General features: G+C 53.7%; 2 protein-coding genes across 3 annotated transcripts in view; one reads left to right on the forward strand and one right to left on the reverse strand.

Annotated features, from left to right (window-relative positions):
• Positions 1-280: 280 nt before the first annotated feature.
• On the forward strand, positions 281-5,632 carry LOC122182867 (sestrin-3-like). Of its 2 annotated transcripts, XM_042876501.1 has the most exons (9): positions 281-392; positions 1,575-1,778; positions 1,876-2,058; positions 2,144-2,380; positions 2,463-2,574; positions 2,661-2,779; positions 3,141-3,331; positions 3,792-3,936; positions 4,360-5,632. In XM_042876501.1, exons 1-9 carry the CDS (start codon positions 327-329, stop codon positions 4,447-4,449), a joined length of 1,347 nt encoding a protein of 448 aa, XP_042732435.1. In that variant the 5' UTR covers positions 281-326; the 3' UTR covers positions 4,450-5,632. The 2 variants fall into 2 exon arrangements, with proteins under 2 accessions (XP_042732435.1, XP_042732436.1); XM_042876502.1 differs by lacking the exon at positions 2,144-2,380.
• Positions 5,633-6,769: 1,137 nt separating this feature from the next.
• Positions 6,770-23,072, reverse strand: part of FOXO4 (forkhead box O4) — a 16,541-nt gene continuing 238 nt past the window's right edge. The window contains exons 1-3 of the mRNA XM_042876669.1: positions 22,825-23,072; positions 14,529-15,770; positions 6,770-11,257 (exon numbers count right to left, since the gene is read on the reverse strand). The exon at positions 22,825-23,072 is cut by the window's right edge and continues 238 nt beyond it. Coding sequence (XP_042732603.1) covers positions 14,547-15,770; positions 22,825-23,072 — 1,472 coding nt within the window. The 3' untranslated portion in view covers positions 6,770-11,257; positions 14,529-14,546. The remainder of the gene's footprint in view (positions 11,258-14,528; positions 15,771-22,824) is intronic.

Genomic DNA, 23,072 nt, shown 5'->3' on the forward strand with positions numbered 1-23,072 from the left:
GCGCAGGACGGACGGGTAACTTTCCACCCCTGCCCACATGGCGCTACCGCGCTTCCGCCCCCTCTGGCTCCGCCCCAAGAGGGAGCTTGGGGGCGTGGCTTCAGCATGACCCGCCCCCCGGGGAAGGTGATTGGAAGAGGCGGAGCAGAGGCCACGCCCCCTCCCGGTCCGGGCTGCAGCGGTGCCCGGCTCGGCAGTGCCGGCGGCCGGGACTGGACGGGGCGGGCGGGGCTGGACTGGACGGGACGGGTCGGAGCGGAGCGGGCGGGGCAGTGCCGGCAGCGGGCAGAGAACATCGGCACGGCGGCGCTCGGCGCGGGCTCACCATGATCGTGTGTCCCCAGAGCGTGGAGCACCCCCGAGGAAGCCGGTGCCAGCGGCTGCCGGGGCAGGTAGGACCCGCCCCGCCGCTACCGGAGCCCCCACCGGACCCCGCGCTCGACTGTGCCCCGGTCCTGCCCGCAGCACCGGCCCTGCCCGCAGCTCGGCCGCCGCCCCTCCCTGGGCCGCGCTATGCTCGCCGTCCGCCGCCGGGGCTCGGGGCCGGCGCTGTCCCGCAGCGGGGCCCGGTGCCGGTGCCGGTATCGGTGCGGCGGCGCCGTCCCCTTTGTGCGGGATGCGGGAGGCGCCGTGCCTCCATCACTGCCAATCAAAGTTGTTTTTCTCTCTCCGCCTGCACTGCCCGCGCTGCGCACCGGGGGCGCTGCCGCCGCCGCTGCTCGCACAATGGGGCCCCGGTTACCGGCAGCCCTCACCGGTTACCGGCATTGCCCTCGAGCCCGAGACAGTGGGACAGGGGCTGCGGGAGGGCTGGCGTCACCGGCGGGGCGCAGGGAGCCGGGAGCCGCCTCGGGGAGGGGTCGGGGGGAGCCCTCCGGTGGGGTCCTGTGCACCAGGAGTGGGGGAGGAGGCGGGTTCCGGCCCCGACGGCTGCCGTCGAGGGGCAGCGGCTGGAACCGGGCGCTGGGATGCCCGGAAGGGGGTCGGGGACGGCTGGGGACGGCGAGGTGTGGCGGCACTTGGGTGTGAGCGGTGAGGCCGTGGGGATGCTGGAACAGCCCCAGTGCTGGGGGGGGGATGTGGGTGGGAGAGACTGTCAGGGTGGTGGGGCTGGATGGCAGCCCTGTCCCCATGGCCCACACGTGGGTATGGGGCTGCTCTTAGTCCTTCTGCACCCGGACAGAAGAAGCCATCACGCCTGGTGGCCCTGGCACCAAGCTGGGAAGCTCCATGCACAGCCAGGGCAGCTCGCTTCCAGCCTTTGCCCTTGAGATACAGAAGCTGGCATTCCTCATCCCCTCTTGGTTTTCCTTTTTTTGCCGTCCTTTGCCCTCAAACCAAAAACAAAGCTCCAAATGGCACCTGAGCAAAGCACTGACACCTGAGTGACTGCATTTGCTATCAGCAATGGTAGAAAATAGCCACGGCCGCATCCCGCGCTGCTCCTCCACGGGTGTGATGGACTGCAGCTAACCAGGCCTGACGCGGCAGTGATGGGCACCCGGGCTGGGCTCCGAGGGCATCCTCTCTCTGACTGCACAGGGACCCCCTGATCCCCTCCTGTGCTCCCACAGGTGGTGAAGATGTCTGGTGGCGAACCCGAGCGCCCTCAGTTCCTCTTTGTGAAGGCTCTGGCGAGCCGGGGCCGGCTGGAGGCAGTGACCCAGCAGATGGGCTACCACCCGCGCTACCTCGACAGCTTCCTGAAGACGCAGCACTACCTGCTGCACATGGACGGCCCGCTGCCCTTCGACTGCCGCCACTACATCGCCATCATGGTGAGCCCATCCCGGCGGCCCTCGGATTGCTCTGCAGAAGCCAACTGGTGGGGGTGAGGCGGCTGCTCCCCATAGGGCTGACGTTTGGTTCTTGCAGGCGGCCGCGCGACACCACTGCCGGTACCTGGTGAACCTCCACGTGCTGCAGTTCCTGCGGGCAGGGGGGGATCCCCAGTGGCTGCGCGGTCTCGATTTCATCCCCCCCAAACTGCGCAACCTCAACGAGATCAACAAGATCCTGGCGCACAGGCCCTGGCTTATCACCAAGGAGCACATCGAGGTAGTGGGGATGCGCGGGTCGGGTGCGGATGGGGTGCCCGCACTCTGCCTGCCCGCCGTGCATCGCTGTCCTGTCTGTCCTGCAGAAGCTGCTGAAGATCAGCGAGTGGAGCTGGTCGCTGGCAGAGCTGGTGCACGCTGTCGTCCTCCTGGCGCACTGCCACGCGCTTGCCAGCTTCGTTTTCGGCTGCGGTTGTGAGCAGGAGGAGGGGCCGGGGGGCAGGGGCTCGCTGAAGCCCTCTCCACCTGGGAACCAGTGCTTCTGCGAGGCCGCCATGGGGAACGGCTGCGGGCAGGAGCTGCTGCGCATCAACCGCAAAAGGGTGAGCCCCTAGGGTGGGACTGCGAGGATGGGGATGGCGTGGGAAGTGTCCCATCCTCACGGTGTGCCTTGCTCCTGTGCAGTCCCTGGACTCCTGCATGGAGCTGGACTCGCTGCGGGAGCGCGTTCAGAGGATCCACGTGGAGACTGAGGGCAGGGAGGAGACGAGGCCGCTGCCGCCAGACCGTGAGGAAGGTGAGGGGGTGCGGGATGGGAGCATCGCTGCCAGCAGTGCCTGGGAATGGGGCAGCACCAACCATCTGTGGGCTCTCCCCACTCAGATACTGACGGGGAGGTCACCGGTGCCGCCAACCTCGCGTGCTATCTGCAGGACCCTGACTTTGGGTACCAGGACTTTGCGCGGCGCGACGAGGAGCAGATGCAGGTATTCAGAGTCCAGGTGAGGCTCCTGCACTCTCCTCCTGTCCAGGGAGTGGGTGGGTGCTCATGGGGTGCCTACATGGCCCCAAAATGCCCAAGAAGAGCTCTGCCCCACCATGGGACTGAGGGCTGGGAGGCATGGTGACTGCTTACCTGTGCCCTCGAGGAACACTGCATGCCCCCTCTGGGCTGGGTGTGGGTTGGCACTGAGGTGCTGGTCAAAATCGTTCCCAAGCTGCTTGGTGAGGGATGCTGTGACTTGTGGCAGAGCAAACCCTGTGAATTCTGCCACATCCTGAGGTCTTTGACAGCCCTTTTTCCCAGAAACGTGCCTCGAAGTCTTTTCTGCAGTGGCAAAAGCCTCTTGCTGTGTTCAACAGGATTACTCCTGGGAAGACCATGGCTTTTCGCTGGTGAACCGGCTCTACTCTGACATCGGGCATCTCCTGGATGAGAAGTTCCGCATGGTGGATGGTCTGCAGAGCAGTGCCATGGCCAAGCGGCAGGGCTGCGAACCCTCGGTCTTCAAGCGGGGCATCTGGAACTACATCCACTGCATGTTTGGCATCAGGTAACGACAGCAACCTTGTGGTCCAGGGGAAAAAGCCATTCAATCCAGGTGGGAAGAGAGTGGGCTTCTCCTGCTGTGTGCCCAGATGTGTGGAGGTGTTCTTGTGCATGGGCTTGGAAGAGACATAATGATGCAAGTGTACAGGCTGCCCAGGGAGCTGTGGTGCACCATCCCTGCTGGTGCCTACGGCTGGGCTGAATGGGGCCCTGGGCAGCCTGAGCTGGTGGGAGGCACCCAGCCCCTGGCACGGGTGGGACTGGGTGGACTTTAAGGTCCCTTCCAACCCAACTGCTCTATGACTATGCATGGCTGCTGCAAGGTGCTGCACAGATGGGGCTTCGGTGCTCAGTGGACAATGTTATGTCCCTGCCCCATGGCTGTGACATGTCCCAGATGGACCACAGGACAGGTGTGTGGTTGGGGCCAGGTGCTGGCTGTGACTGCCCCGTGCCCCCTGCAGGTACGATGACTACGACTATGCAGAAGTGAATCATCTACTGGAGCGAATGCTGAAAGTTTACATTAAAACGGTAACCTGCTACCCAGAGAAGACAAACCCAGAAATGTTTGACAGGTTCTGGAAGCAGTTCAAGCACAGCGAAAAGGTAGGGCAGCCGCTGTGCCTCAGAGAGGGGTTGAGCAAGAGCTGAGGGTTGGGATGCTCAAGGAGAAGAAACCTTTAAGCCACCAAATGAGAGCAAGGGAAAAATGGAAACAGGCTGTTCGTAAGGAGTTGGGTGTGATGTGTTGTGGCACAGGGCCACCAGCAGCATGGGGAGCTGAGAGGTGGTGATCCCTTGGTGGGCAAGCCCTTGGTCTGGCTGTAATCTGTAGCAGTGATGTGCTGATGCCCAGTGTGCTAGGAGCTGCCCAGGACACAGCTCTGGCAACAGCCACAGGCTGCAGGACAGGAGGGGGAAAGTGCATTTGCCCATGCTGGAAAACCTGAGAGCGTTTTGTCCTTTGTCAAATGACTCCTTAATCTGGGTGGGTGCTTGCTGCATGAGCTTCTCCTGCTTCTCCTCTAGGTCCACGTGAACTTGCTCATTCTGGAGGCCAGGATGCAGGCAGAGCTGCTGTATGCACTGCAGGCCATCACCCAGTACATGGTCTCGTAGGCGGTGGGAGCTGCGCTGCGGCAGGGCCGGGCAGCATCCTCTCTCCCTGGACTTGTGTGTGACCCGTCGTGCTGGGACAGACGGCGAGGGATGACTCCATTTAGTTTACTTGACTGTCTTGTTCCTTCTATTTTTTTTTTTTTTTTCCCTTGTGGGGCACGCTGAGTGGCCCTGTTACGTGCAATTACCAAACTGTGAGGCAACTCCGTGCTGCTGAGATGTTGGTGTGATGCTGAAGACTTGAACCTCTCCATGGAGGACCGCCAAAGACACGGGTGGGGTGTCAGGAGGGGACCAGGCTGTGTTGGAGGGTTAGGATGAGCAGCAGTTCCTCACCCTGTTCCTGCAGGAGCTTTGCTTTCTCCCCTGTTGACAGCCTCCATGGAGGCAACATCTTGCTTAGGAGCCAGGTGGGTGCACTGCAGTGTGACAGGAAGGGGCTGTGCTGGGTCCCAGCCCAGCACAGGGAGGGGATGCACTTGCTGCTGTGCCTGCCATCCATGTCCATGTGCCAAACAAAACCCTGTGGGTCGGACTGGGTCAGTTTGGAACCAATTCCAAACCATGAAGCTCTTGTAGGTGGGTGCCCTTGGCACTCCTTCAGCAGGATGAGAGAGCCTCTGACAGCCTTCAGGCTCTGGAGGGTTGCACAGAGGACTTGTGGCTGTCTGCAGGGTTGTTAGTCCTGAAGCCCACGCTGCTTCCCGTTGGTGGAGGTTGAAGAGAAATGAGGGAGGCTTCCTGAGTTAACACAGAGCTGGCATCTTCCTCTCACAGCCACAAGGGCTGGGGTCCTTCGCCCAGCCATTTGCTCTTAACAGCCCAGCTGAGCTAAGGGAAGCCCTAGCCATAGGCTGGGGGCTCCTGGGGCTGCCCCAGGTGAGCAGCACCAGCCCAGCCTACCAGGAGCTTCCTGGCCCAGGGCTGCTCCATGCATGTGCACAGCCCAGAGCTGGGGGTGAGGGAACCTGATTTCCCCTGGGCACAGGAAAGCAACTGCAGGAGGGGTTCAGGTCCCCCCATCATCAGCAGGAGTCTGAAGTGAGGGCAGCTGTAAGGTCAGCCCAGTGCACGCTGCTTCAGTCGACCTGTTTACTGCGTAAATGTACGGGGAGAAAACCTTGTGTATGGAAGCTAAAGAAAAAGCCTATTTTTGCTATAAATATATTATGTTTGACATGGATGTGTGTTTCCTTTCTGGATGGGGCAGGTTGTACTGGGATGGTGCTGGTACGTGGATGGCTGTGCTGGGCAGGGCTGGGTGTGCTGCCCAAAGGTGCTGTAACATCCCAGCTAAGCTTTGCAGTGGGGAATTCCAGCACCAGGGACTGCACCACTGGAGAAATGGTGCCATCATCTATCAGAAAGGCATGCAGAACTCAAGCATCCATTAGGATGGAACATAGCAGGGCTGGGCAACTAGCTCTGCTCTCCTTGGCAATGCTAAGATGAGCATAAAACCTATTAACAACCACTGGGAGGGAACAAATGTTCCCCTGTTCTATGTCAAATCTGGAATTAATCCTCCCTGAACCAATCAACAACTGCAGAATCCATGCCGTGCATTTTCTTTTCCCAACTGCACCAAACTGCGTGCTTGAAGGAAGCCCCGAGAAGCATCCCAGGAACAGGTGTGGGAGTCAGTTCCCCTGAGGATCTCCTCCTATATTTGGAGATCAGCTTAAGACTTGAAGCAGGAAGCTTAAGATCCTTTTAAAGAGTTACCAGCAACCACTGATTTCACACTTTTTCAATGGTGTTCTTTCCTCAGACCTTGCTGAATACCAAGCTACCCACACCTTTTAATACAAGTATCTGACCATAAAGATCTTGAGACAGTGACATTGGAGTACATAAGGATGGAAGCTCACTGACATCTTAATGGACAGCATCTGCTGGATGGAGCAGCAACTCCACCTCTGTGCTCCTAGAGACAGCCAGCACAACTGCTGACACTCGGTGGAATACAAGTGAACACCAAACATCTCCATACAAAGTGAACAGAGCCATTTGCACTCAGGTCAAGGAGGGCAAGCCCTGAGCAGGTCAGCACAATTCCAGAACAGTCCTGCAGAAGTTACAGCTGCCCAGGGTCAGCTTTAGAGCTTGGCAGCACCACTGGCACCAAAGAGATCTGCACACTTAGGAGCACACTGCAGCTCTCACAGGGCAGGCACGCAGTCTGCCCTGATAGCGTGGGGAGGTGAAGGAAAGAAGCTGAAGGCAAGGAAAATCAATCAGTAAAAAAAAAAAACAAACACAAACACAATAAAAATGGGCCCCCATCAGCACACCAGAACAAACCGCATGAGACACAGAGTAGAGGATTACAGGTTTTTTATTTGTCAAACATTCCCCCCTAGTCTAGCACATTCTACAGTCTTGCTAGCACAGATGGTAACAAAGAGCCTGTAATGGTTCAGAAGTTACACTGCTACAGAGAGCAAACAAAAGCAGAGATTTATTATGTAAAAAAAAAAAATTCTCATGAGAAATGGGTGAAAGTGTGCAGAGGGGGATGGGGTGGGAAAGGCATCTGCTCGTGGTGCCCATCCTATGTGCAGTGCCTGCGCTGGCAGTGTAGAAAGCTGTGCTGGAAACGCCTCTTCCCCAAACCAGCCCCAGCTCTCAGAAGGCTGCTCCCAGCAGAAGTGCCCTACACCCTGCAGAGCCAGACCTCTCCAGACACTTTGGGAGCACCAGCTGTGGCCATGCCCTCCTGCTCGGCACCACAAGGCTCCCTTTCTCCAGGGTTATGAGCTGTAGTGATGAGTTACACACGCTACTGAGCTTTCAGGCACCCGGAGTCACCTCCTGCTTGCTTTTCCCCACATGAATCAGAACAAACTTTTCACCAGACACGCAGCTGAGGCAAACCCTACGCCATCCCTGTTCAGGTTCACGTCCCAAAATTGATATACGAGTGGTTTTTTTTGGATAATGGTCCAAACTTGCACGTTATTTCGGTGACCCCCCTCTCCCCAGACACCCCCACCCGCAGCACCAGACACAGGTTTCTCCCTCCTGGAGCAAGGCTAGCCCTGGAGCATTTGAGTGTGACTATAAATAAGCACTTAAGTAAGAAAATGAACAAATCATGATCTATAGAAAAGCTTTCTAGGCATTTCCTTTGGAAAAGCTGATTAGTGCTACTTGCTTCTAGCATGAGCCTCAGTTATGAGCACAGCCAGGCTCCGGAATGCTCCCACTGCATTCGTTGCTCTCAGCAGAATGATGGCACTGCTGTTTGTGAAGCAGCCCAGGCAGGGGACAGCGTGGTTTTAGACACACCAGCTATGGAAATTAAGGGCTCTAAGCAGCTTTCAATAGCCCAAACTTCGACAGGGAGCTGGTAGTAGTGAAATACGCTCAAGTTATGAAGAAGTCTCAAGCAATTAGCTAAACTCAGGCATAAATGAAAGCAATACATGTGCCTCCCAGCAGGCTCCATGGGCAGAACCTTCAGACCCAGAGCACGCAGCTTCACGCTGCGGAAGACAGCATTTGATCCTCTGGATGCAAATGGAACTTGGTACGGTGAGGACAGGGAAGGTGTGCACAGCACGGCAGAGGGCTTCATGCCAGGAGCCCCCCAGGCACTTGTCAGGGAGCAGCAGTCCCCACAGCAGTGTCCCCTGCCCTCTTTCCCCACCAGGCTCAGAGCTGCTCCCTAACCCCAGCCCGATCCCTGCTTACAGGAACAGCCCCCATACGTCCCTGCTGGTCATTGCTGCTGACTCAGAAGAACGACCCACCGAGATGCTGTGCTGCACTCGGCATCTGTTGGAAGGCAACACTTTGGGAAAGGACACAAATCCCATGGAAGTGCTGAGTGAAACCTCCCAGCCTTCAGCAAGCGGTGGTTTAAGAACTTGAAAGTCCTTTATGTCCTATGAGGGAACATCCCAGGCTAGAAAAGCTTTATGAAGGGGAAGTTATTTGAGAAGGGGTTGGAGAACTCCCAAATTCTCTGCATCTCTGCCCTCGGTGACCAGGATCCAAACTGCCCTGCCACACATACCAACAAGCAGAGAATCTGCCCGAGCCCATAACACTGCATTCGTTGCTCACTGAGCACTCCTTCTGAGCACCATCCTCAGCACCAGCTCCAGCTCCTTCGGCCCCTGCCAGCTGCTCTTGCGTTGAGGATGGAGAGCACCTGTTGCTAACAACGCCCTTCCTATTGCTTTGGGCTCTGTTTTCATGATAAAGGCATTAGAGAGTCACACTGAGCAGCTATCCTGTCCTTGATACGCAGCTGTGAAGCAGCAGAACCACCCCTAAGCACAGCAGCCATCAGCTCATTCTGCACATCATGGGACTTGTCTGCCCTGGGGGTCCAAGCAAACAAAGTGGCCTATTATCCACCAGAAAACCCAAATCCCACCGGATCTATTAAGTGAATCAGCATAATGGCCAGTCATTATGTGCAATACATGCCATATGTAGCATGAGGTGTTTGTGGAAAGGCTATCTGTCGATTTGAGTAAGGAACTAATTACAGTGAGAATATGCATCCGTGGCTCAAGACCTGGTATCCCAGCTCATGATCTGCCTCCTCAACGCTTTTGGTTTTGCTGCAGCGAGGTGTGGCCAGACATGCAGATGGTGGATTATTTTTAAGTGCATTGCCATGAGGTCTGCCACAGAGACTGCCTTCAAAGCAGAGGTTATCACACTACGCAAGGGCTCTGATGGCCAAGCGTGCTGAGGATAAGGCTGTTGAAGACTCCTTGGTGCAGGCAGGCAGACAAACCACTCCCAGTGTTCCAATCTCCACTCAAATGAAAACGAAATGAGGTCCATGACAACAGAGCAGACAAGGTGGCGAGACAACATGGCTCATGGCACTGCACGATGGGAACTGGAGCAGAAACCATCTCCTCCTTCAGCAAAGAGCCCAGAGGGGTTCTGCCAGACCCAGCCTACTGGAATACCCTAAAAGCACCACCACGTCTCACCAGGTCCTGCCACTGCCAGCACCAAATGGTAGCAGAAACATGCCAAGTGAACTGCTCTCCTCTTTCCTAACTTCTGTCCTGCAAGAACCAAGAGATGGGACAAGATCTGACACAGCCCTGGGGTGATGCTCCCCAGCAGCACAAGAAACTCCAGCAACAAATAAAATCACAGAACCCAAGGTGACAGCTGCCAAACACACCAGCTAGTGCTCTCCATCGCTCTGCCCGGAACGCCAGCAGATGGAGCACGGCCAAACCCACAGCATCCCACAAACGGGAATCCCTGCAACGCAGCCCAGCTACCGAAGGGACGAGGAGTGCAGTTAATGGCTGGCATTCCCCAGCACAGTGGGAATGCTGGATCCAGGGGACCACACGAGAAGCTGTGGCTGAATGCCATGCTGGTGCCTTCCACTTGCTTTAGGGGAGGCAGTATTCCCAGTTACACTGCAGTGCTCTTCCCACTTGTACTAATGACATCTTCAGCTTCTTGGCCCAAAATGTCTTAGGCCTGTCCCCTCCCACTCTGTAGTGTTATCTGCTATCAAGGGGACAGATGCAGCAAGTGTTGGTTTTGTTTTTTTTTTTTTATCCAATAATCTCATTCTCAATTAAAATATATAATATATATTTAAAAAGGTTTAGAAAAGCTTCTATGTAATTTGCAGCTACTTTTACATATAGATTACAATAATGTACAACCTTCCCCACGGCTGTTGGAAACTGTGGGGATCTGCCAACTCTCCCCTCAATCATACACATTATCCAACATCAAATATGTTTGTTCCTAATACAGCTCTGAAAAAGAAGTCTGTCACTGGCACCTCCTCAGAGGCTCCTGATACGCCCTACGGGGACACACTTAACATTGGCTTCATATTCACTGTAGAAAGTTCCCAGATTAGTAAAAAAATATTTCATCTATAGAAAATGCCCTTCTGAAAAGCAACCAGGGCTCTGTTAAGGCCACACCCAGGCTTTCCCCTTCTCTGTTGTAGCATGACAGATGAGAAACAAACCCCCAGATGATGCTTTCGCGTCCCATAAACAGCTATTGGCACCCGTGCCTATTTTACATCAGCCTGGCGGATTGGGAATGTGCTGAGAACAGCATAGGGACTTCTGGGAACATGCTTAGGATTCAACAGGGCACAGTTGGCACAGTGGAAAACTCAACACTGCTCCTCTCAGATGAATGAAGGAAGCCCCTACTGCCACAACCACAGCCCTTCGCTGCACAAAGATGACGGCTGATCCGGTGAGAAGGGTACAGTGGAACCGACCCCAGCCCCATAACAGCACCCCTCTTCCCACCAGGCTTCCACCAGCACGCTGCTTCCCATTCCTCTGCCAGTCTGTGGGATTCCAAGTGCACATCTGGTGGCTTTAATGAAAACGTCCAACTATTTCAAGGCAAGAGGGAAGCGAGCAGCCCTCCGCCAGCCCGAGGCACTGGGAGACCTTCTGCCATAGCAGAGAGAGGACAGCCATGGAGACATTCCTCCAGCAAACCCAACTCTTCACATGGGAAAACACTACTGCCCGCCCAGAGGCTTCTGGCCGAGGTTTCTACCAGGGCTCCTCTCCGGACACACACAGCCCAGGGTTTCCCCAGAAGGTCCATGGCAGGGTCAGGTTTGTAGGAAGAGACGTGGCACATAACAGGATTCTTATTTTTAACCTCTTCCTGTTGCAGCCAGATGCAGTTTGCCCCTTCTTCCCAGGTGGGCAGCCCCTTCTGCCCAAGGTGTGGCGTGCAGGGAAAGCAAATCCAACATGCTCCGTTCTTTTCTCTGCCAGGGGGTGGGAAGCGAAGTCAGAACCCAATGTTCAAAACCTGAAGGACACTAGGGAGAAGAAAAAGAGGGAACAGTTAGATCTCAGCTTCGGCGGCAATCCTGGATGCACAGATAAGGAGATGGTTACTATCAGTCAGCCCTGCGCTGCTCAGAGGATGCCCACTGACACGAGGGAACAAACACAGAGACCTTGATGGAGGAGTCAAGTAGAGGACACAGCTGCTCAGCCCCAAACTCAGTACCATTGAGACAGAAGGACGAAACAAAAGCACACAGGTCAGAAGTAAGCACTCCTCCTGCGAGCTGATGGCACCAAAGCTCCGTGAGATAAGCAGGTGTTAAGGACTGGGCTGCCACCAGAAGCACTGTGAGAAAGTAGCAAGGAAGGGCAGCCACAAATGTGAGTCGGGAGGGAAGGGACAAAGACCCTCCGCCTCATTCTGGCTGGACTCAGAGCAGCAAACAAGGCTGGGGAGAGATCTCAGCAGATTTAAGACAATCTGAGGCAGAATGAGAAGGTAAACGCAGGGCACCAAGCCTCTCAAATTCAGCAATAGCACTGGTGAGCACAAAATGAAACTTGTGGGATGGTGAAGAAGCAGCAGGAGGGCATCAGCCCCGACAAGAAGAAAAGCAGCCAGAGCAACAGGCTCCAGGGAAACTGTGAGACAATGCAGGCGGGTCAGTTAGTTATTAGATTTCTAGTAGAACAAAATGCAGTGTTGGGACTGAAAGGAATTAAAGAACAGCACAGAAACACCGAGTCTGGCCCAAGCTGGGCGAGGGATAAAGGGCTCTGCAGGCTACAGAGCTAATCCCAACTGAACACGTGAAGATCCTTAGCGAAGCTCTACCAGAAGAGCAGATGGACCTCACACCAAAACGGTACGGAAAGGCACGGGGCTGAGCAAGCACAAAGCCACCAACAGGGGACACCAGCATGAAGCATGGAGGAGCACCTGCAGGCCAACCGCTACTTCCAGATGTGGGCACGCTGCCTGCACAGCCTTCAGCCCACAAAGCACCGTGCACATCGAGCAGCTTCACCACACATTATCCATGCAGTCAGCGGCAGCAATGGCAGGATTTCCGTGTTTCCCAGTCAAGGAAAGTGCTGGCATGCTGCCACTCTTCCTTGCAGGCCAAGAGGTGCTCTGTGGGCTTTGCATCACCGCTGGGCAGAGGCAAGGGTTTGGTGCTGGATCTCTCATCTGCATGTAAAGGGGTCTAAGCAGAGCACTGGGGAGCTGTGGACACACTCATCAGTCTTACCACAGCAGAAGGGGATAAAGTCCTGTCTGCTCTGCACACCGTGAGGAACAGCGATGTTCCGAATCACAGTGCATGAGCACCAGCACTCTCTGATAAGCAGCTTTTGTTCAGCGTTACAGCCATACCCAACCCAGGGGGACACAAACCAGCCTGCAGACACTGTTTGGGGTGGCTCTAATGCTAGCAGTCATCTGTGGTAGCTTTCACTAGTGTGAACTTCACACGGCAGTATGAAAGCCCGGCACACCAGAACAAGGTGACTCTGCTTTGATTAAACAACGCACGCACTGAATATCTGTACTGAACAAGAGCGCAGCTGCTGCTACGAGCCTCATCTTCTCCCTCTGCCTTTCATTGCAGCCATGCCTTCACCAGCACTAGTCCCTACCCTTTGAAAAACATTTGGTCAGCTTCCCCTATTTTATATCCCTTCAAAAAATAAAGCTGTGTATGATATGCTGTATTTTGTTGACTACCCAGCCCAGCTAACGAATGCAGCCAGGACTGCAGGATATCTGCAGCATCCACGTTTCATAAACACTGCTGTGAACATTTCCCTCCATGAAGTGGATGCTCTCTCCAGACGTGATGCATGGCGTACAGAACCACAAGAGCTCAGGACAAGGCCCCATGGAAACAGTGCTGAGAATGCACCAACCTCTGCCACCGGCTTGCAAACTGTCTTCACACAGCTGAAGAGCTCTGAAATCAAAACCGAGTTGTCATATTCCACCTGAAGTGACGATGCCCAGTTTAAGGCAAACGCTCCGTAATTCCAGAGCACTTAATGAGTGCACAAGGCTATAAAAAGCCTAGTAAGGAAACAGGGGAAAGGCATTCAACTGTGCTTAAAAAGTCAATATATAATGGTGTATCAATGTTTAAGCATCACAGGCCCGAAGGACAGCATTTCACTGCACCTAGTCCACAGTACTTGCCTGGAAGGCTGTATTGGTGCGGAGCAGAGAAGTGTTCAGCCTGATATCTGACCCACAGCATGAACAGCAGCAGCAATCAGCAGAGAACTTAGGCTGAAGGAACCTCCAGAGGTCACCCAGTCAAAACTCCTTGCTCAAAGCAAGACTGTCTTCAGGTTACTCACTTGCCTTGGAATGAGTATTAACGTAAAGCACGTGGTAATTCTGCTCATCCTCCACCATTTTGAAGCTCAAGAGCTTCCCACAACTCAAGCAGTATCTGCAGTTTGCCCTTCCATCTGCCCAGCATCATTAATTGAGCTTGCAACACCAACAAATCCCAAATCTGTCTCCTCAAGAGATATTCCTGGCAACACTTCCACCTCCCAACCAGTACCCAGCCTGTGCCTCAACCCATAAAGCAACTGCCCCTTTTCCATTAGTTAGGTGAGCTCCAAGTGTGAAACATGCCTCCATCTCCAGTGTGACAGCACTGACACATCCTTCCTCCTTCCATCCCCATTCACACCACACACTCCCATTTTTCTCTTCCTCTTCCATTCTGATGGCTGCACAGGCTGACAAACAGGCAAACAAGACCTTACAGACACCATTCCCAGATAAGGGAAAGGCAGAAGGGCTGATAAACCGAGAGCATCTGTGTCCTGCTACACGCAGGCAAAGCAGACAATCCTGAAACAGATAGGCTTTGCAACTACACATACTGGAAAACATTGCAAACATAATTACAACCTCGACAGAAACAGTTCTCAGTTCAACAGCTCTGAATATACCATTCTCATGTAAGCAGAATACGTTCTCACATCAAATTCAGAGGAAAAGACCAACCTCCTGCAGAACAGTCATCTTTGTTAATGAGAGACAGCAAGAATTTCATTCAGTTTGCTGCTCTACTTCATTAAGAAGCTTACTACCTGGTCAAGTTAAGTCCACTCTCCTTCACACAGTCTTTCCCCTTCTAATAGGGAATGCAGCTCTCCCAGAGCTTTGTCCTGAAAGACAACTCTCTCTTCCAAAGACTTCTCTTCCACTACTGACAGTGGGGCACAGGAAGCTTCCCAGACAAGGCTGTTACAACAGAGCCACGGTGTCTACATGGCACCGCTTACCTTTTTGTGCTCCTGAAGTTAACTTGGTACCCAGGTGTGGCTGGAAGCCTGTGAGCTGCTGGGATAGCTGGGAGTAGACGGAACAGGTTCAAAGTTAAAGTCCAGTCCTTCTCCATCCATGAGTTCACTGTTGATTATGTAATCCATATCACATTCAAGGTTCTCCATGTACATGTCAATGTCCAGGTCAATGGGCAGCCTGTCCTGGTTCAAGCCCAGAGGAGCAGGGCCAGCAGAAGAAAGCAGTGGAGGACTGCCCAGCTGGACCGACTGGGCAGCTGTTGCAGAAACTGGAGCCTTCAAACTGTTAATGCTGGCAGTGTTTTGAGGAGATGCTACTATGGGAAGCGTTGATGGCAAAACAGTGGCACCAACTGGTTCTGCCTGCTGCTCTGCAGGCTTTCCTCGTGCGTTGCCTGAGCTCATCTTACTCGGGGTGGATTGTCCACCTAGAAGCAGAAGAGTTCGGCTGCTCATCCTGCCACCAGTCTGCGGGAGAACTGGATCCACCTGAGTCATCAGCACATCCCTTGGAGGCGGAGAGCCGGGCGTCAGAAGAGCTTCCAAGGTCTGCGGGCCGGAGAAATGGCTGACAGAACTCTGCAGAGACATTTCAACAGGGTTAAACAGGGAATTGCCAAACGCAGTGGTCTGACCAGCTGCATTCGGGCTCCGCAAGGAAAAGCTGGAATCTCTCTGGATCTGACCACCGGAGGCAGATTGCTGGGTAGACAGCACAGATGAGCTGGGAGACATCAAATTCAACCCATCGATGAGCTCAAGCTCCTCAGTCACGGTTGGTGGAACGTTGCTGGATGCACTGGAGTACACCATAGACGGGAGAAGCTCTTCGTCGTGGAGGTCATCCTGCTCAGTCAGGATTGGAGAAAGCCTGGCACTGATGGTGCTTGCATTGGAACTGGTTCGAGGCCTGAAGGTGTTCCACACGTCAGAGTCCTCGTTGCTTCTTGAAGACGGGCTCCCAGGCCACTTTGGGAACTGGGAGCCAGGGCTGTCAGCAGTGGCTTCTGGTGCAGACTGGAGAGGGGGCTTCTTTTTGGATGCTTTACTTCTGACTTTAGCGAGTTTGCTGCTGTTGTCCATCGATGCAGCTCTTCTTCTTGGCGCTTTTCCGCTTTTACCACCTTCAGGATTGAGCATCCACCAGGAACTCTTCCCTGTGGCTTCATTATGAACTTTAATGAACTTGCTGTGCAGGGACAGGTTATGCCTAATAGAGTTCTGAAAAGAAAACAAAAAAAAAAAAATACAAGATGTGAGGACTGCTTACACCACGCCTCTCAATTAGAAATCTCATAGTGTATTCAGACAGCATCCAGAGAAGAAAGGCATAGCAAAGTGCTACTTGTCTAAAGCCTGCTATTTCTGCTTGAACATGTTTGACAGCACCAGCAAGAAGTGCAGTGCCTCACTGCAGCACCAGGGGTGAAACCACCACGATACTGACACAACACTCCCAATTCCATAGACCCGTCACCTTTTTTATCTCCAATACAAACAAGAGAGAATCTGTAGAGCAAGAGTCCTGCTAAGCCTGGAGGCTGCCAGCCCCACTCTGCAAGGATGCAGTACACTGTGTGTGCTTCTAATGGGGTAAGATGTTCAAGCTGATAATGCACTCCCACACAGTACATGCCAGTTTTAGCCTCTCCCATCTTCCTATTTGGCAAAGCATGCACTCCTCGTCCCTCCCAACACCCTTCACGTGGTTGAGCTTTGCTAGAAATTGCCAGCTGAAATGGCTGCACACCAACGTCAGAGCAAATTTTCATCCCACAACTGTGCTGATAAACCTCCCTGCGCTTTAGGATCAGCAAGCTGTTTGGGCAGACCCTCCACGAGCCTCCCTGAAGCCTGTGCTGTGCACTTCATTAGTTCAGATGGGCAAATTGCACATAATTAAAAGGTGCTATATCAGTAGCACAACAGTGGTCCAGGGCAACACCTGTGTCACACAAGCTAAAAAGCTCCAAGCAGCCTTCAGTTTTCACTCACAACGTCACCGCTCTGAACCAACTGTGCTTTTATCATCCTTTTCCACTGCTTCTAAGCACAGCTCTTCCTGCCCTGCTGCTTTCCCTCTCCCCACCCTTTCCTCTCAGATGAGCCCTTACCACGCTCATTTTGTCCACCTCAAACATACTGTCCTAAAGCAGGCCAGCTGCAGATAAACACCATAGGCACAGTGGAAAGTTTTGTGCAGATGGAAGGAGAGGTGCAAATAGTTCTGTGTCAGCTTTCATTTCAACCACTGGCTGTTGAGGATTTGGAGAAAAAACATTCCCAAAGGATACACAAGCTCATTTTTATTCTTCTCCAAGTCCAGAACAGCAATCAGAGTGGTACCATCACTTGGGAAGCTGTTGCCTCATTTCCAAAGCACTGCCCCACTCCCCAGGTGACCACGCTTGCAATGCATGCTCCTATAGCAAGAACCTCCCAGATCTTCACTCATTCCCCTGACATTAACTTGTGAGCTGCTGAAGACGCCCAGTCCTGCAGGCTGCATTGGTGCAAGTGTTCCTGCATTGCTTCAAGAGATCCACGAACAATGAAACCTGAAAAATAACACCACTTTGCACATCCTAAGTTTTAGCACCAAATTTTCTGACTGAACAGCAGCTTGAAACAAGACCTCTTGAAATAACTATTTTGGGAAGCCTGAAACCCTTGCACAAAAGGTAGCAAAGGGCTCACAGAGATGAGCTAAGCAGCCACAACGGTCAGTGGCCGCAGATGGTGGCTGCACTGCTCCGTCTCCCATCGCACAGCACATGGCTCTCAGGCTCCTCTCTCAGCTCTGCTTTGATTTTGGGCTATCTCAACGCTAACAAAACTACAGAACAGAATAGTTGTGTGATCGGGGCTGCGCTGGGCTGGCTGTGTGTCATGCAGGCAGCAAATTTAGCCATGGGGATGAGGAAAGGAGCCCCTGCCCTGGCAGGTTCCATGCTGTGTGCTCCCCAGCATGAGGATGCAGCTGTCAGAGTGACGCAGGTCAGACACACGGAGTGCACCCTCAAATCTCACTGAGAAAGCGAGTGGAAAATTCACCACAAATAACCGCAGAACTCCAAGTGAAACCTGGCAGGAGAGGAAATGACAGAATTCAGTCCCCTAGGCAACCCTGACGTATTTCCTTTCTTGACGTTAAGCAACTTGAACCAAAAGCAGAGCTGCAATTAACTTCAGAGATGCTACAGAGCAGTCTGGCTGCCCTGCAATGCTGATACTGGGTGCCAACATGGGCTGTGGGTCTGCAGTGCCTCCAGGCAGAGCACAGCCTGAGTGTGGGGACGGGGACAGGCTGGTGCCAAAGCCATGGGAACCTCTTTGGCAATGAGCTGGGGAACGGGTGACTGCGTCTCATAGAGGATCTTATGGAGTACAGCTGTGTGTTGCAGTGAAAAAAGCCCCCTTTGGGGTCTCTGATCCCTTTTGGATCAGAGTTGATGCCTTTAAACCACATTCAGACAAGACCAGTAGGAAATTCATGACCGCTATTACATGAATTAAAGCTTAGCCAGAAATATTTACTTGAATAGTGATTCCCCACCCCGTGTCTGGGGCAGGACACACCAACAGCCACAGCTGCGTGCCTAACACCACGCAAACCATCTCCTCATTCCCCAGCAGTTATCACTACGCTGAATCTTCTCAGTTGATAACATTTCCTGGCTCTATATAAAGGAAAGGAGTGATCTGTGCTGCCACACAGCCCTCCAGCAGCACCGTGCAGAGCCCTGTTTGGTCTGCAGGCAAGGCATCACCCACCAGGTGGTGTGTAAAGCCATCAGCTCTCCCCAACAGCCTTCCAGACAGCAGATCACATCCCACCTGCAGCACACAGCTGCTAACTACAGAAGCCAGCGACGGCCCTTCCAAGGCTTCAAGGGTAGGTTGGGGTTGTTGCCCATGTTTGCCTGGGTTTTCAGGGATGCTCCATCAGCACTGCAGCCATTCTCTGACAAAGTCTCCAAAGTTGCTACCACAAATCCCAGAGGAAGCCTTAGCAAAAAAAAAAAAAAGTCTTTCTGAAGAACTGAGGACAGGACGAAAAGAAAAACAAGACGTGCAATCCCTGCACTGCATTCTCACTGCCTTGCGGGCACACAAAGAACACGGTCACATCCAGCACAGGGCCATGTTCCAAAGCCAGGCCTGTAATTGCACTGAATTATAATTTGCCACGGCATTCTTCAGAGGCTGCACGAGGGAGGACGCCCCGCCTCCCACATTTGTCAGTGCCTGTCTCAGCACTCACCCCGTCACTTGGCTCCCAAGGCTTTGGGAAAAGGCTTCATGGCAGAGATTTTGCAAAGCTGTGCTCCAGCAAGTAAACAACTGCTCCAGAGCTGAGCCGTGTCCCTGCGGCCGCCCTCCAGCACGGGTGCAGACCTCAGCTTCGCAGACAGAAAGCTGCTTCTTAGGAGGGATGTTTTCCCCTCTTGTAATCTTTCAGTCTGAGCTCAAAAGAAGGAAATCCTAGCTCTTTAAAAGAAGGAAACTGTGACAGTTTAGATGTTGGACATGACAGGCAGGGAGACACAGCAAGAGCTATTTGGGATTAGATAGAGCAGGAGGAACTTGTTGGAACAAGCCATGCCTGCATCCCAGGAGCTGCTGCCTTTCAGGGCTGCCTGATAGATGAAGCCGCGCTGCAGAATTCATCTTTCAGCGATGCAGCTTTGCCAAACAAACGGACAGGGAGCAGCAAAAGCTCCCAGGGGTTGGAGCACACTGCATGGGGCAGAGGGGATGCTGCCAAAAGGAGAGCTCTCCTCTCCTTGGACCAGAACGACTGCATCCTGTGAAAGAAAAACAAGAATTACCCACAGAACTTAAAAAGAACCCTCACAGATCTAACGCAGCATGGCTCTGTCATACCCCTGTTGGTTACTGCTGTTCTGGTTTCTGTCAGATTCAGTTAGGTGCCAATGACGACAGCAACAACAACAGCAATCAAAGCAACGTAGAAATGCACACCTCTTCATTTTCACTGCCAGAACGTCTGAGGGAGATTAACACCACCTCAGCCTCCGTCCCTGCACAGCCAGCAGCTGTGGGCAGCGAGCAGCCAGGCTCCAGGCTGAGCCCTCCCCGCGTACAGACGTGCACTGGACTGAAGCTCGTGCAGAACAGCACCTTGCTCAGAGCTAAAACGCTGAGCTTCGCTTTTACATTTCCTTTTGCTTTACGGCTTTTGGGCACGCAGCCAATTATTGCCTCAGCAGGCAACAACAGGGGAACACTCTGAACGGCTTCACGGCCTGTCCGTGATTCTACGCCTGCTCTCTGTACATCTGCCTACAGAAAAAGTGAAACTGGCCGGGCAGCAGTCAGTGAGCCAATGAATGGTGAACAGCTCACCTCCAGCAAAACAAGCACGCGCCTAATTGGAACTGAATTGGAACTCATTTGCAAGGTGTGAGGATAACCTGCAGAACCTCCCAGCCAGGGCTGCTTTTGCTTTCTGGCTGCTGCTCTTCTACAGAGGACCATAAGAGCTGCTGTCACAGCTGTAGCAGCCAGAGAGGTCCCTCCTCAGTGTAATCTGCAGCACAGCCACTGGAATCGTTGCACCATGCACACACACATCTGAATGGAAGCAAACACAAAGCGCCAGAGCGCAGCGTGGCACTTCAGCCTCCTGCAACCAGTGCTGCAGAACCATTTGTCCTTTCCTTTCCACTGCACGCATAGGAAAAGGCTGATCTTCCCTATGCTGAAGTGATGTGGAAGAGGCCAGCTTCAAGTTCCTTCTACTCCTACAGAGGAGAAAACTGGGTTTGGGAGAACATTACAAGTCTGGCTTTGGAACGTGGCCCTGCTCTAGATGGGACCACGTTCTTTGCGTGCCCATCGCTGTGCTGAATCTGCTTATACTCACAGACACACAAAGTGCAACAGGAGCACGCAGGGACTGCTGCAGAGGGGTTTGTGGCCTCCTGCTGAGCAAGGCACAGCTCTGCCCAAAGCCCCCACGCCCCCCATCCTACAGGCAGAGAGCCGGAAGGAATGATCCTCTTATCCTGGAGCAGCTTGCAGAGCCCACAGGGGATTACAGGGCTGCAGGCACACCCCTGCGCCGACACTTCTCCCCCCAGCCCAGTTAATTCTTAACCCCAGCTGAATTGCATTAGGGAGCAGACAGACTGCACACCCAGCAGGTCTGCGCCCTCACACAATTCAGGAACAGCAAACAGCACCTTCCTCGAGAACTGAGTTTTCCTGAATTCAGAGGTCGCACCCTCACAGACCGTAACAGCTGTATTTCCCTCCATTGTGTGCTGGGGGAAAGCAGCTGCAAAGCCATTCCAAAGCAACGAGTTCACAGGCTTTATATTAACTACAGCAGATGTGTATAATGTTCTAAACACGTTCACTTCTTTAACTTCCCATCTAAAATTCTCTATTAGAACTGCACAACGCAATACGTTACCAGTCTGCCTGCCAAAACAACAGGAACATCACAGCTCAGGGGGCTGAAGGCATTGAGCATCCCAGCAGCACTGGGTAGCAGTTCCACCTTTGGTTCCCTTATCCAAACTCTTTCAGTTCAACACTGAAAAAGCTGCACCAAGAAGATTCCTTAATTTGAGCAGAAGTAACTGGAGCCCCCCATGTGCATCTCTGTGGCGGTTTGGATGGGACGAAGCAGCCCTCAGGCTGCAGGGCTACAAAGGAACTTCATCATGAGGAAAAAGTCATTACAGAACAGCAGCAGAGCCCAGATCCACATTTCCATCTTTCTGAATGTTAAATCTGACTACGTTTCCTAAACATGACACACAATGACACAATGACACACACTCAGAGTAAACCCAAGGCCAAGGGTCCCCCTGCACATTCAGATAAGAGGACAGCCATGCCCTACCAGCTCCATGCCTACCTACTGCAGCGCCCAGCTGGGCAAAATGCTTCAGCTTCCCCACAGCATCTTAGGATATATTTAATAACACACAACTTCAGGCTCAGGCTCTGTTGCCAAACAGATGCAGATACATTCCTGAAGAGAACAGACACCGTTCCAGGAACTGTTTGTCAGAAGAACACGAATCTGTGCAACAGTAGGAGCAGCATAGCGTGCACAGCCTGAGGTGGGAGAGCCCTCTGCCATGAGCCCCCAAACCTACTGAAAAGAACAACCTGCCTCAAACTGAAGCTTAATGATGGTTCAACCTGCACAAAGAAGTGATTTAACACCAAGAAATATGCACGATACTCACATTTAGCTAAACTACGCTTAGCTGTCAGAAAGCATGAGAAATACAGTGGGAAAAAGTTCTGTGTCAACCCATGCCAACCTGGGCTGAGACAGCTGCACCTGTCCCACCACTCCTGTCCTCTCTCCAGCCAACAGGACTCCCACAGCTGCTCAGTGAGCCCAGTGAGCCCCTTCAGAGCTGGGCCAGCTGCAAGCAGCCCCACCAATGCACCGATAGAAGCAAAGCTAAATCTCAACGCTGACTGGGTGCTCAGTCACACAGGAGAGGAATGCAGAGCTGAAGTTCTGGAAGCCCCAAACCCACAGGCTCACACTGCAGTTCAGGCTGCAAACAGCAGCACAGCATCATTGCGGTGCTGCCCTTCAGCCCCCACTCCTGGGGCACCTGCTGTGGAGTACATATGCATGCAGCCCGTGGGGCTATTTCACAGCCCAGCTCTCACATCACCTCTTCTGGAGTTCACCTGACCAAACAGCGCACGCACTGCAGCTGCCCCCTGCAGAAGATGGAAGTGGAGCCGGGCCTCTAACTGAATGCAGCACCTGCCCATGCACAGAGCAGCAGGAGACAGGCAGATAGGAAGAGGTCTGCAGCTCTAAGATGCGTTCTCCCTTTGCCAAACTCCAGCAGAGGTCCTCAGTCCCTGCAAAGCGACTCTCGGACAGAGCATGCTTTTAAAGGAGGCCCTTAACGCCAAGAATGCCTGCTATGAAACTTATTTACACGGAGCCCTGCGCACCGGGGCGACAAAGAACTGCAGCCTCGAGTTAAAAAACCCTTCAGCCGATGTCTCAGCAGCTCCTCGACGGCCTCTGTGACAGCTTTGCTCCTTCCAGCACAGCCCAGAGAACACGAGGAGCGAGCACAGCGAGGCACAGCACCGGGCCGCAATACTGGCACAGAACTGGATGAGGAGCAACAGGTGAACGCGGCCATAAACGGCCCAGCGGGGAGAGCGAAAAGAAGGAGCGAAAAGAAGGAGCGAAAAGAAGGAGCGAAAAGAAGGAGCATCTCGAAGCGGCCCCGCAGCCCCGGGCCCCGCGCACCTTCCATCCGGCAGAGCTGTTGCTGTCCCCCTTGTCCTTGAAGTAGGGTACGGATCGGACCATCCACTCGTAGATCTGTGCCAGCGTCAGCCGCTTCTCGGGCGCGCTCTCGATGGCCTGGCTGATCAGCTCGGCATACGACTGGTTGCCCCACGCGTTCCTCCGGGAGCCGCCCTTCCGCGCCGCCGCCGCTCCGCCGCCGCCTCCGGCCCGCGTCCCCTCGGTCCGCCCGGGCCCCGCCGCCGCCG

The sequence above is a fragment of the Lagopus leucura genome, unplaced genomic scaffold (assembly GCF_019238085.1).
Source record: "Lagopus leucura isolate 7727_CA_CO unplaced genomic scaffold, USGS_WTPT01 Super-Scaffold_100016, whole genome shotgun sequence".
Lineage (NCBI taxonomy): Eukaryota > Metazoa > Chordata > Aves > Galliformes > Phasianidae > Lagopus > Lagopus leucura.

Coding starts and splice junctions, on each gene's coding strand:
- LOC122182867 (XM_042876501.1), top strand. CDS start 327: ATGATCGTGTGTCCCCAGAGCGTGGAGCACCCCCGAGGAAGCCGGTGC. Junction 393..1,574: donor GCCAGCGGCTGCCGGGGCAG/GTAGGACCCGCC, acceptor GTGCTCCCACAG/GTGGTGAAGATGTCTGGTGG. Junction 3,937..4,359: donor AGTTCAAGCACAGCGAAAAG/GTAGGGCAGCCG, acceptor CTTCTCCTCTAG/GTCCACGTGAACTTGCTCAT.